At 30.3% G+C, this 12,827-nt stretch overlaps 1 protein-coding gene across 1 annotated transcript; it reads right to left on the minus strand.

Annotated features, from left to right (window-relative positions):
- Nucleotides 1-1,846: 1,846 nt before the first annotated feature.
- LOC115441953 (circadian clock-controlled protein daywake) lies at nucleotides 1,847-7,381 on the minus strand (the record flags this gene model as incomplete). Its single annotated transcript, XM_030166888.2, has 5 exons — nucleotides 1,847-2,060; nucleotides 2,421-2,573; nucleotides 5,709-5,833; nucleotides 6,799-7,021; nucleotides 7,324-7,381. Coding segments are annotated over 5 exons (708 nt in total), but the record flags the coding sequence as incomplete, so codon positions are not given.
- Between the last annotated feature and the right edge of the window lie 5,446 nt (nucleotides 7,382-12,827).

Below are 12,827 nucleotides of genomic sequence, written 5' to 3' on the forward strand. Positions count from 1 at the left end.
TTGAAAAATAGTAAAAGTGAGGAGCGTCGCGGTCAGCAAAAACCAGATTCGATTTTCATTAAAAAAATAAACGAAACTTCATCTCCTATATCAACTCCACCTACTTCTACACCAATAGAAGCGTCTTCTTATTCTTTCTCTTCTCCTACTTCTTCTAATACCGAATCTACATCAACGCAAACAACTGTGCAAGTAATACCGATAACAAGAGAAGTTTTCAAAGAGCCGGTAGCGAAAAATACTACACAAAATCACATTATGAGCGAAGATGATATAGTAACGAGCTACACAGAAGACTGGTTCGATCCGAAGGACAGAACTAAGATAAGATTTAGCGAACTTCCTCAGAGAGAAACATATCTGATACCATCGTTGAAACTTGAAGACGCATTTCACCCTTTCAGTTTTATGTCTCAGTTTTTTTACTTAATATACCCGTTCGATTTTCCAGTAGGTAAGTCCAGCTATAATAAAATTATTCAAATAGATTAAGTATCTTAAATACCAAAGATTATGACACACTGTATACAAAAGTTTAGGATTAATTAATTTCCTAAATTAAAACCAGTTACTTCTTTTATATCTAATTATTCCTGTGGACATTGGACTGGATAATAATTTAAATGTCCGGTGAACTTTAGCGGAAACATATCAGATTTTTAGTGTGATAATAATTCAGGTTAAACCAGTATTTTTATATTCCAAAACAGTCACAAGTAAATCAGCCTTCAAATGGTTTGTTGTGAAGTCAATTTTTGTAATTATATAAACCTAGGCCTATATACATTATAAACTTCCTGTGGTTGATAATGATGATGGTTCATTATATTAATTAAGGATTTTTTTAAAACAATTCAAGTCTTACTTCAAAATAATTGTTATCTCATCTGAACTGACAAATAATATGTTGAAAAATATTACTATATTTATAACCTTTTGCAAACATCATTTTATAAAGCGTTATACGTAAAAAATACGTCGTATTGGGGTGGATGGCAAAGGATAATCTTGTTAAATGTTCGCAATAATCTAATAAGGATTTAATTCGTAACCATATTATCTATCCATATACCCCGAACAGCTTTAATTCTGTAAACGAATTTGCTTATTTACTTTCAAATATTCTTAATTGTTAAGATCATAATCGTTCTTTTATTTAGTAATATTTTATGTCAAGTGATATTTGTGCGTTTCTGCCAACCTAGTAAAAGAAATAGACATTGAATACCTTTATCAAGTATTAGTTATTTCTCTTAAATATTGTGTCGCCTCGTGACTATGTTTTCTGACAAATTATATTATATTCTTATTTGTTTTCGTCAATAGTAACAATTAAATATCCACACTTTAAATGTAACCCTCAATCATACTTGTGAAAATAGTGATTACATGTTTATGTATTTCAGGTCTCGTCAAAGATATAGTTTGGGGTGAATTCACTTTTCCATATTCGTTCCTGCAGGTAAGTTTTTTGTATTCAATTGGTTTAGGTATCTTCTTATAATTTCTTAGTAACTAAAAATAATTTTGATGGTTCCTAAGTAAACTATCGTGTATGAAAAATATGCGCTTTACACTTTTTTAGGCGTTTGATTATGTAAGTATTTACAACAGAGCACATTAAAAAGATTTTCGTTTATTAACTTTTTCAATAGGTCTGATAGCAAACAGTATCTTGATAACGAAACGCAAAAAAAAATATAATCGCCATTTTTTCAGAAACTATAGTTTACTTATGTGTTTTTTTTTTATTTTTGCCAGTAGTGGCAACATCATTTTCAATGATTCTCTACATTTATTTTTGAAAGAGTTGATCAACTTCATCAGTAATACAAAAGCATGTTTAAAAAGAGAAATAAATTTAATACCTATCACAATTTAATCACAGAGTATACAATTATTCAAATAAAATTAATCAAATAACTCAGATTTAGGAATCTTTTCAAAGAATTTACCAATTTTGCTGTACGCAATTTCTACGATTTTATCAAAGATTGGTTTTCCAAATTCATCGACAAGTTGTTTCCAGTTTTCATTCAAGAACTGCAGCACTGTTTGACCTGAAATGATTAAAATAGTGTCATTCCGTGAACTATCTTGCTTTTTATGAAAAAGTTGCGGTTTTTCAAATCCAATTTTATATTACAGTTTAAAATGCGATGTATTAACCTGAATTAAGTACATTTTTAAATTTTAACGAAAGGTACTTTTATGTTGAAATATTTCGATTATTACGAAATTAAATAAATTTACCTTTTATTTTGAACGCTTTACACGTAAATGACATTTATTATAATTATAATAAGAGATACTTGCACTATATCATTTATTTTTTTATTCCTTGTAAATTTTCTTTTCGCTTTATTAATATTTAGGATAAGGTATTGTTAGTGTTAAAAAAAAGTATTTAATTTACTCACTTAATTCAGGGTTTCCTTGGAATAAATTGGTTAGAGCAAACGTCACTTTGTCTTCAATTTTGTATTTGATATCGTAGCTTTTCACTTCGTGGTATACAACGCCATCTCTTTCCACATCATGGAACTTAATTTTTGAAGTTATCGCTGCGCCACCTGAGTAACAAATATTGTTTTTCTTTATTATTTGTGTGAAGGGTCGGACCTTGCAATTCGTAGATCTCAATGTATTTATTTACGTCAATACTATATAACTAAATAAGAGTATAATGTATTCCCTTTATAGAACTTCACTTGCGAGTTACGACCGTGATGAAGCCGTAGAAAGCGTTAATAGATCCAATTTAATTGATAAATTCTATTTCGATTAACTTAAACCTTTCTAAAACTATATATTTTATATTGAAAAAAAAATATACCTAATTCGCAACTTTAAACAACAGTTCGAAATAATTTATGTTAATTCCAATTATTATGTCAGAACATGTTTCGATAAAATCAACATAGTTCTTTTTATTTCTCTATAAAAAAAATGGACTAGTGTATAAACGACTGGCCGTTTTATATGCAATGTGGTATTTGATTATAAATTCAGACATAATAAATTTGTTTAAGACAAAGTAACGTTGGATATATTTATCATTGGACAACAAATTTACATAAAATGTGAACATAATTTCCCTATTTTTGTGGTACAGATTTTCATAACTAATACTATTGGTCTTTTTTTAATATAATCTAATAAAAATATTGATCTGCTTATTCTATTAGTAATAGGATATTTAACATAAATATAAAGAATTTTGACCCGAGACAAGCTGGGTGTGTAATGAATTTGACCAAAAACCCGTTTTATTTATAGCTAGGTGTTGTTCGCGGCTTCGCCCACGTGAAAAGCCTTTCGCGCTACAAAAGTTCCTAAATACTATACGACACTAGCGCCATCTATTTAATTAAAATCCATCATATCCCATGGCAGTATATCCCCGGGATAATAAATAGCCTATGCGTTAATCCAGAACATGGTTTAGTCGTGTGCCGTTTCATCTAAGTCCGTTCAGTTGTTACTTCGTTTACTTTTAACAAAAATTCAATCATTTTCACAAACTTTCGCATTTATAATATTATATAGTATTATAAATGCGAAAGTTTGTGAAAATGATTGAATTAAGTAAAGTTGAAGGATAGTAAAATAAAATAAGAAGTAAGGTATCTAACTTCGAGGATTTATTATAGATTAGCTCGTAATTATTTTGTTTTATCGGACTTATTCGGATTATATCTAAATTTGTAGTTACTAAATATTATGGTCTAAGAAAGCAATAACTTGTTTTCGAATTTGGAACGTCAATAATGTTGGCTCACAATGTAACAATTAAAGCACTATAGAAAGTGAACACATAGAAAGTGTCTCGAATTCTAAATAATTTGACAAAAAATTACTGCACTGAAAATGACATAAATTAGAAATTATAAAGGTCAGGCCAAAAAATAGTTAGTAACTATTCAATAAAAAAACATATTTTGGTTGAAATTCATAATATCGTAGTGATTATCTGTATCTCAAATTCAAGTTACTTTTTACACTATAAAACATAAACTTTAATGAGGAATGGAAGTGAATAATAATAATAGAACTGGAATTAATTAATGATTTTAAAGTTTCTTAAGCATTTATAGACCAGTATGAAGCCTTAACATTTTATTTCTACAATGAACTTCTCATTGATTGCCAAGGTTATACACTTGAAAAAGACTTTTATTTTTATTATAATTTAAATCGTTTTTGTAATAGTTTCTGAAATCATCTTACTTCCAACTGAACCTTAATTTAATATTTATTACATCGAAATTCGGTTAAGATGTTTGCATGGCAATAAAAATATTACATCAGCTCTACATTATATTGTATATATTATATAGCCCATTCGTTGTCTCCGGCCTCCTCCACTACTTAGAGGGTTTAGGCCACCATCACCACAACAACACACTGGACTAGTGCGGGTTGGTAGACTTTACAAGATGTCTGAACATTATTTTATAATTGCTTGATTCATAATATTTAATTATGCGTAATTAATAAAAAAAAAATACAAAGAATTATATTATGGATGTTTCCATCATCAAATCTAGTTATTATGTTCAAGATAATAGAGTATCTAGTTCTTTGTATTCTATTCATCTACGTATTTCTTTGCTAAGAATATTTTTATTACGTAAGAGCATTTTGCGTTTGTCTATAAATTACACAGTCTTATAACATTTCCTACACCAGCATGAATCCTACATAATCAGCTTACGTATATCCTAGTGCAAGGCTTTTCTCTCCCTTTACATTATAAATGTTGCTTTAGGAAATGAATCGAATAGTTTATTTATTTAAAGTATTTTCTTTGATAGTCGTTTGTTAGATAATGGTGGTTATTTTAAAGAATTCAAATAATTTATAATTCACAACCTTTCGCTCGATTTACCTACGAAATAGTCGTTTCTAGAAGTAAGTTCCTTCTAAATTATTTTCCGGGATAAAAGTGGCAGAACTTGATCAAGCTATGTGTCGATTATTTTCCAAATAATACGATACTGAAATCCAATTTTATACTTAAGTATAAAATTGGAATAAAATTTTCATTCATTTCATTTTCATATCATTTCAATCATTATCGTTTGTAAAATAAACCTTAACTGGTTTAAATCTTTCATTTTTAAAGTTTGTCAAATCGTATTTGCCTAAATCTATGATTTTACTTGTATTGTGCGATAAACAATTTAATGCATCTTATATTACCTTACCTATATAATATACGGATATTCTAGGTTATCGACTCCTTCGGTAGCATAGTTGTATTGGTACAATTTCCGCTATGAAGACGGAATATACCCGGCGAAAGTTGAGTGCACTAGTTGCGTCTCTGCCTACCACTTTGGGATAAGAGGCGCGCGCGCATGTGTGTATCTGACTCTCTTTATTTGTCGTATTATGAATATACTAGCGACCCGCCCCGGCTTCGCACGGGTGCAATGCTGATACTAAACACACTACAGAAAACTGTGAACGTTGTATATAAATACATAGCGGCCCGCTCTGGCTTCGCACGGGTATAACATAACAAAATAACAGTATTTCTCCATTATTTAATGGATGTTATTATACATATAAACCTTCCTCTTGAATCACTCTATCTATTTAAAAAAATCAAAATCCGTTGCGTAGTTTTAAAGATTTAAGCATACAAAGGGACAAAGGGACAGAGAAAGCGACTTTGTTTTGTACTATGTAGTGATACTTACCAATTCTAATTTTAGCATCACCATCACCGTTGATGGCGACAACCAGTATTTGACCCTTAGCCTTGTACTTTCCTTTGATGGTAACGTTGCAGTGGAAATCCAAGTTTGCCTCACCGTCATTATAACTAAAATGTAAATAGTCCATTAAATTAATACAAAAAAACCATCAGTATGCAGAAAAAAGTATTAATATTAAGTCATTTTAACTTGAGTTCTCACGTAATGAATGTTAGCATAAAGATGAATTAAGTTCTCATAGTCGTTTAGTCAACAACTTGTCAAAAACACAAGATACGTAACACGTAAAAGAAGATTATAAAATGAAATTTAATTTATCTTTCCATAGAATTCTAAACACATCGCGTGACTTTAGAAATGGAAAAGGTGTTCTAGGCATTTCTCAGCAAGGTCCATGTAGCCCGATTCTTGCCGTCTTCCTTTTCTTTTAATTTAATTATTGTCTTTAGAACGATTTGCAGTCCGCATTAATGCAAATTAGCACCTATACTTATGCAGTGTTGGGTTCCATTTCGAAAAAAAACACCTTTCACTACTGTTTCCCAGTCTAAAGATTATAAGTCTTTTAATTATAATGTTTATTTAAATAAATATTTATTTACTTTATTAGTTGGCCGGCTTTGAAATTTACACATTTATGCATAACATGATTTCCAATGTCTCTGTTCCATGAGGTCATATTAATATTAAGGACACATTAAATTAATATTTCGAAAATTAACAACACATCTTACCTCATTATAAATTATAAAATATTACCGCAATTTAATTCAAATAATCCTAATAACAAATTAAATTAATGTTATTAATTTTTATTTTATAATAGAACTTATTTCGTGTTGCTCGCAGCTCTCATATTATGAGAGACCTTTTCCAGAATAAAATATTTTCTATAAAATTTCTATAATATTATATTAATCTCTGACCCACTCTATCAGTGTAACAAAACTCATTCCAATCTTATCAATGATTATAATCTCTACTTTCATGAATGAAACACGGGAAAAAATAATCTAAACATCTTGAAATATTTTATTTAATAATACTAAATAAATCTAAAATATTTACTCACGAAACGGAATCGACAATGCATTTTCTGAATCCAGTGACGGTGCCATCGAAAAGTTCCACTTTAAATCCTCCAGGAAGTTCCACGGCCACATAGTCTTGTTTAAGGGGATCTATTACGTCTATGTCTAAAGAGGGCACTCCTTTCACAAACAATGGGATAACTTCTTGAATTGTTTTTTTAAGACATTCAGGAGTGTGTCCTTTACATGGTACTATGTAATCAGCTGTAACGATAAAATAAAAAATAATTATCCGCCTTATATTTATATATTTATTAAATCAATATTTATTTATTTATTATTTTTATGTAATCGAAACTATTATTGTACCACTAATCTATATTTTTCTTCAAGTACGACTTCTTTCTCTTTAGTTATTTTACTAAATCAAGATGAAAGACTACATAATACACTTACAATAAATCAGCACTTATAATTCCTTTTCCATTCCATTTTGTTAATATTTTATTTATAAAATAAAATTGTTTATAATTGTAATAAGAAAATATTTAGGAAAATATACTCACGCGCTACTTTTGCGTAACTCCTATTTACGTAAAATACAACTAAACCCACTAACAATAAAACTTTTGCCATTTTATTGAATTATAAAATAAATAATTTAAATATGAGAATAAAATATCTTTTTAAAAATAAAACTCCACACTATTCCGACGCACTCTATTTATATACTGAGTAAGAATCGGATTATCGTGCCAAATTAAAACAACCTTATGTCCAGAATCTTTATTATTTTTGTTTCCATATTCATGAGACGGCTTATAAAAAGTAAACATCTAACCACTCATGATACGGTCGGTTAATTACTTACTTTAGGTCAATCAGGAGAGATACACAATACGAATTATTAAATTACATTTTAAGTTAGTATTTTCGTGTTATAGGAAAATCAAGTTTGAGCATAGTAAATACAAGTTTGAAGTTTGATTGGTATTTTTTTTTATCTTTATTTTTAGGAAAAGGTAGTCCTTATGTTAATAGGTGATTAAAAATACTTCCTTTATTAGAAATATGTGCTTTCTGGTCTAAAAAATATTTAAAGGAAAAGCAAAGGAGATGGTGAAAGACAATGCAGGCGCAAATTATATCTTTCTTTCCTGTATATTTTAATAAAAATTAACCGTAAACGATAAATATATTTTATAAAACTTAAGACTTCTCAGAATTGTTATAAAGGCGTGCTTTGAACATTACTAATTATCTACATAAATATATTTATATTGCCTTTCCTTGAACAAACTACGAATTCCTTATTTGGAATATTTCCTTTCACCATTTCTAGATGATATCTAAAATTTTACACATTAAAGTTCAAGGGCAAACGGCATTACGAGATTAATTCTTCTATTTAAAGAGTAAATAAACATTTGTTATCTTATTGAGAGCTTTAAGGAGTTATCTACATTTTACTTTTCGAATTGGCATTTTTGAAAATTATTGTTATTCGGTACTTATTTAATTCCTAACAATACTAGAAGAACAGAAACTCAAATGGGATTGTGTACGTAGTATTATAAAATGATAACTACCTCGGTGGCGTTATATTACGTTACAACACCGCTCTGAGGTCCTGGGTTCGAATCCCGGGCGAGCACTGATTGAGTTTTTATGCGCAGTACCAGCTCGGTGTCAGTAATTTCCTCCCGATATGGCGATAGTAGGGTTCCTCATCACATCTTGGGACGGAAATATACAAGGCAAATGGTGGGTGCAATAATTGCACCTTTGCCTACCGGGGGATAAAAGGCATGAGTGTGTGTGTGTGTGTAATATGACAAAATTCAGAAATCTACCTTGTTTTTGTTAAGTTTTATAGAAAAACGAAACAAGACTTGTTTTTAAATAAATATATAGAAAGACTAGAAGGCACAGTACAAAAGTAACATGACAAACTAATAGTTTAAATTATTCTGTCACACATAGAGTAATATACTACGTAAGGTCACACATTCTATATTTCTTTTTCTAAGTTTTCTGGTAGTAGTATAATATATTATATGTCTACCCGGATAACTACCACCATACACAAGGGGTTAAAACCTACCATAGTCGCCCACGTAAGTGTCTCGCGTTCCGGGATCAGCCTGTATATATCCGGCATAATTGTGTCGACTATCGAGGGCTAATCATTTCTAGTCACTCGACATATTGGAGCAGAGGAATTACTGTGCCGTGCTCGTATAAAAAAAATCTACAAAGAAGTTCTAACAGTTCTAAGCATTAGTTTCGGAAAATATAAATATTGACCATTCATATACATCTAAAAAAGCCTAGTCGACGCCACGAGGTGTCGCTAGTAAAATAATAACATTTATTCTTTGACCTAACTCATTTTAAATAGGAAAATACGAAGTAGCTGTAATGGAACATTATAGATCGATAAACGTTCTTACATTTTAGTCTAGCATGTCACCATTCGCAGATGACATTGACATTTTAAAAGGATCGCTTCCTGTAACACGAGCACTACGGGTCACCGAATGTTGGTAATGTATACCTAAAATGTTTGCTCCAATATCTTTAACGGCTTGTAGTACGTATTATAGCGTCTCTGAATATATTTAAATTGTATTTTTTGTGTCCAAAACTCCTTGAACCGAGAAAATTTATTTGAATTTCGGTTTAATTTGAGTGTTGAAGTTTTGATTTTATATGTGAGCTGTATCTTAAATAAAATAAACTGGGATTACTTACAATTAAATACAAATAATCTCAGTACTATAAAGGCTCATTTTAATTCATCAGATAAAATAATAAATTAATTATTTATTTTCATCAATTAGGTGAACATAAGAAAATTTGATAATGCAATTGTAAGGTTAAAATAGGTCAATTCTTTGACTTATTCGGGTTATACTTTATATGATGGACACTTTAAAAGGTATTTCTTATACATTATTTTTTAATCTCCTGTATGTCTTGCATGAGGATGTATAAAGGTGACCTACATTTGTCTCTTTACATTTGAAAGGCAAAATTATTAACGACCGAAATAAAATAAACTAGTACTGAGTATTTTGTTTTTCTTATGGTCACAGAATGTCAAAAGTTTGTATTTCTAGTCCGCGCGCATATTCATTTTCTAAGATTCTTACGTTTGCTCACAGCTCCATTCTCTGCAAAAGTTTTTTTTTGGAATTTTATTTACACGGTGACGGCAAAGCCACCTTACTAGGTCTCTCTCCACTTACCATCAGGTGTAGTGACACCTTTTGCCTTTCAAATGTAAAGAGACAAATGTAGGTCACCTTTATACATCCTCATGAAAGACATACAGGAGATTAAAAAATAATGTATAAGAAATACCTTTTAAAGTGTCCATCATATAAAGTATAACCCGAATAAGTCAAAGAATTGACCTATTTTAACCTTACAATTGCATTATCAAATTTTCTTATGTTCACCTAATTGATGAAAATAAATAATTAATTTATTATTTTATCTGATGAATTAAAATGAGCCTTTGCACTAGTACTGAGATTATTTGTATTTAATTGTAAGTAATCCCAGTTTATTTTATTTAAGATACAGCTCACATATAAAATCAAAACTTCAACACTCAAATTAAACCGAAATTCAAATAAATTTTCTCGGTTCAAGGAGTTTTGGACACAAAAATACAATTTAAATATATTCAGAGACGCTATAATACGTACTACAAGCTGTTAAAGATATTGGAGCAAACATTTTAGGTATACATTACCAACATTCGGTGACCCGTAGTGCTCGTGTTACAGGAAGCGATCCTTTTAAAATGTCAATGTCATCTGCGAATGGTGACATGCTAGACTAAAATGTAGAACGTTTATCGATCTATAATGTTCCATTACAGCTACTTCGTATTTTCCTATTTAAAATGAGTTAGGTCAAAGAATAAATGTTATTATTTTACTAGCGACACCTCGTGGCGTCGACTAGGCTTTTTTAGATGTATATGAATGAAAGCTCACGCAGAATTGATAGATCAAGCACACCGCCCGCGCGGCCGCAAAGAACGAGCGGGACGTGTGCGGGGCCGCGGGGTAGGGATAGGGTGTCTTTGTAACGGTCGGCTATAGTAGTAGGTATTAGGGAGCGATAGACATCGAATTTTTATTAATATAAAAGGTTACGTTGACGAAATTTTATTACGTTTTTGGGTTAAAATATACTTAACTAAATATTATGTTCAAAATTAGTGCATTGGATTGTGCTACTGATTCTCGACAAACTAATTTCGTGGTTGTAATAAACTTAAAATAATGTAATATATTGGTACTTATAGATTGCTATGGCGAGAAATTAAAGCATAGTTTTTTAAACGACTTTCGCCTTGACGGCTTCATTCTAATATATTTTGTAATATTTCCGTCAATACGTTGATTTGGTAGTTTACTACATAATTATATAAAGTGATCAATTGCTCATCAATCAATTGCAATTGCGTGATCAAATGCAGGTAGAGGTCGTTCTTATTTCGGATATAAATATGACCTACAAAATATTTGGATTCGCAAATATTGACAACCATCCTTAGTTATCCAATGTCCCGAAGCGTCCGTTTTGAACCGAGATCGCGAGACGCTGAATCTGTATTGTCGATCTCTATTCATAGAAAAAGCCCACACGCTGTCTTGTAATTATTTGCAACGTTATAATGAATAACAAAAAGCAATTAAAATTGCATGGCATCACGTTCTTTTATGTTAATGCACCCGAAAAGTTTGGCTGCATTTTATTTCATTTTATATACAATTCCTATGGATATTTACCAAGATTTTAATATTAATGCTATTAGATACAAACGCGACTAATAAGAAATACTGATTTTAATTAACGGCACTTATTGTTTTTTTCGTCTACTTTAAAGTTTGTAGCTTAAATATCAATTAATAAAACTCAATCTTGTCTGCAGTCTTCTCTTGACTTCCCAATTACAAATTAGTTTATCCATACTTTGTAATCAGTATATTATACTATATACCAATGTTGAAAAATAAAAATTTAAATATAAAAATGTCATAAGCGTTTTTTTTTTTTTATAAATACACTATTCTTTGTTGAAAGGACGACCATATTTTTGCATAGTATGCTAAACAGTTTTACATTTCAAACCTTGATCTATCAGTAACTTTCCTAAACTTGGCTCAAGATGTATTCAAATATTATCTAATACTAATGAATAAATTGTACATAAATATTCAAACACACGTTTTAAGTAGGTATATGCTCAATAGTCTATTTACTAGTATTTAAACAAAAGTCTTTGTACCTCTTTTACAAGTTTATATAGAAGGGTGCAGAAAAAATAAAATTTAGGAATAATGCTGTTATAAATTGAATGTTAAATGCGACGATCGAATTTGATATTACTATTAATGCGGCGATACCATCGGCGAAACAGATAAAAAATAATGAGGTCCCTCAAGTTTTACTTCCTCGAATTTTAAATTTCGAACTTGACAACAGGCCGTTAAAACTACATTAATTATATCATAATTTATAAATCATAACACCGTGAATAATGATCTACGGACACACTTCTATTAACATGACAAGGTTGTGAAAATAAATACCCATTGTCATAATACACTTTATATTTTTGCGCTTTACAACGTAAAATATAACAGAATATGTTTGAATATACGTAAAACAATATTTTTCCCTGTAACTTTATACCTCATATTGACACAATATGTTATGATTGTTTTGACTTAAACCTTTTACGTAATTCGTTTTTATATTAGCACTATCTTTGCACGCGGCTTCGCCTGCGTGAATGATTTTCCGGGATAAAAGTCCCGCTCTATATTGTCCCGGGATAGTAAGTAAAATATGCCTTTGCCTGCGTCTCAAACTATCTCCATACATTTATATCATAATCCGACTGGTAGTTTTTGAGTTGGTCGCTTTCAGAAACATGTACGGGCGGGGGACCTTGTTTTATATTAATATACTTATACTGAAAGGCAGCTTTACTGCACGCGAATTACAATTCAAACAATGAAAGCAAAAATAAGAGCCAACTTTT

This window comes from Manduca sexta, chromosome 19, assembly GCF_014839805.1.
Source record: "Manduca sexta isolate Smith_Timp_Sample1 chromosome 19, JHU_Msex_v1.0, whole genome shotgun sequence".
In the NCBI taxonomy this organism is placed as follows: Eukaryota; Metazoa; Arthropoda; class Insecta; order Lepidoptera; family Sphingidae; genus Manduca; species Manduca sexta.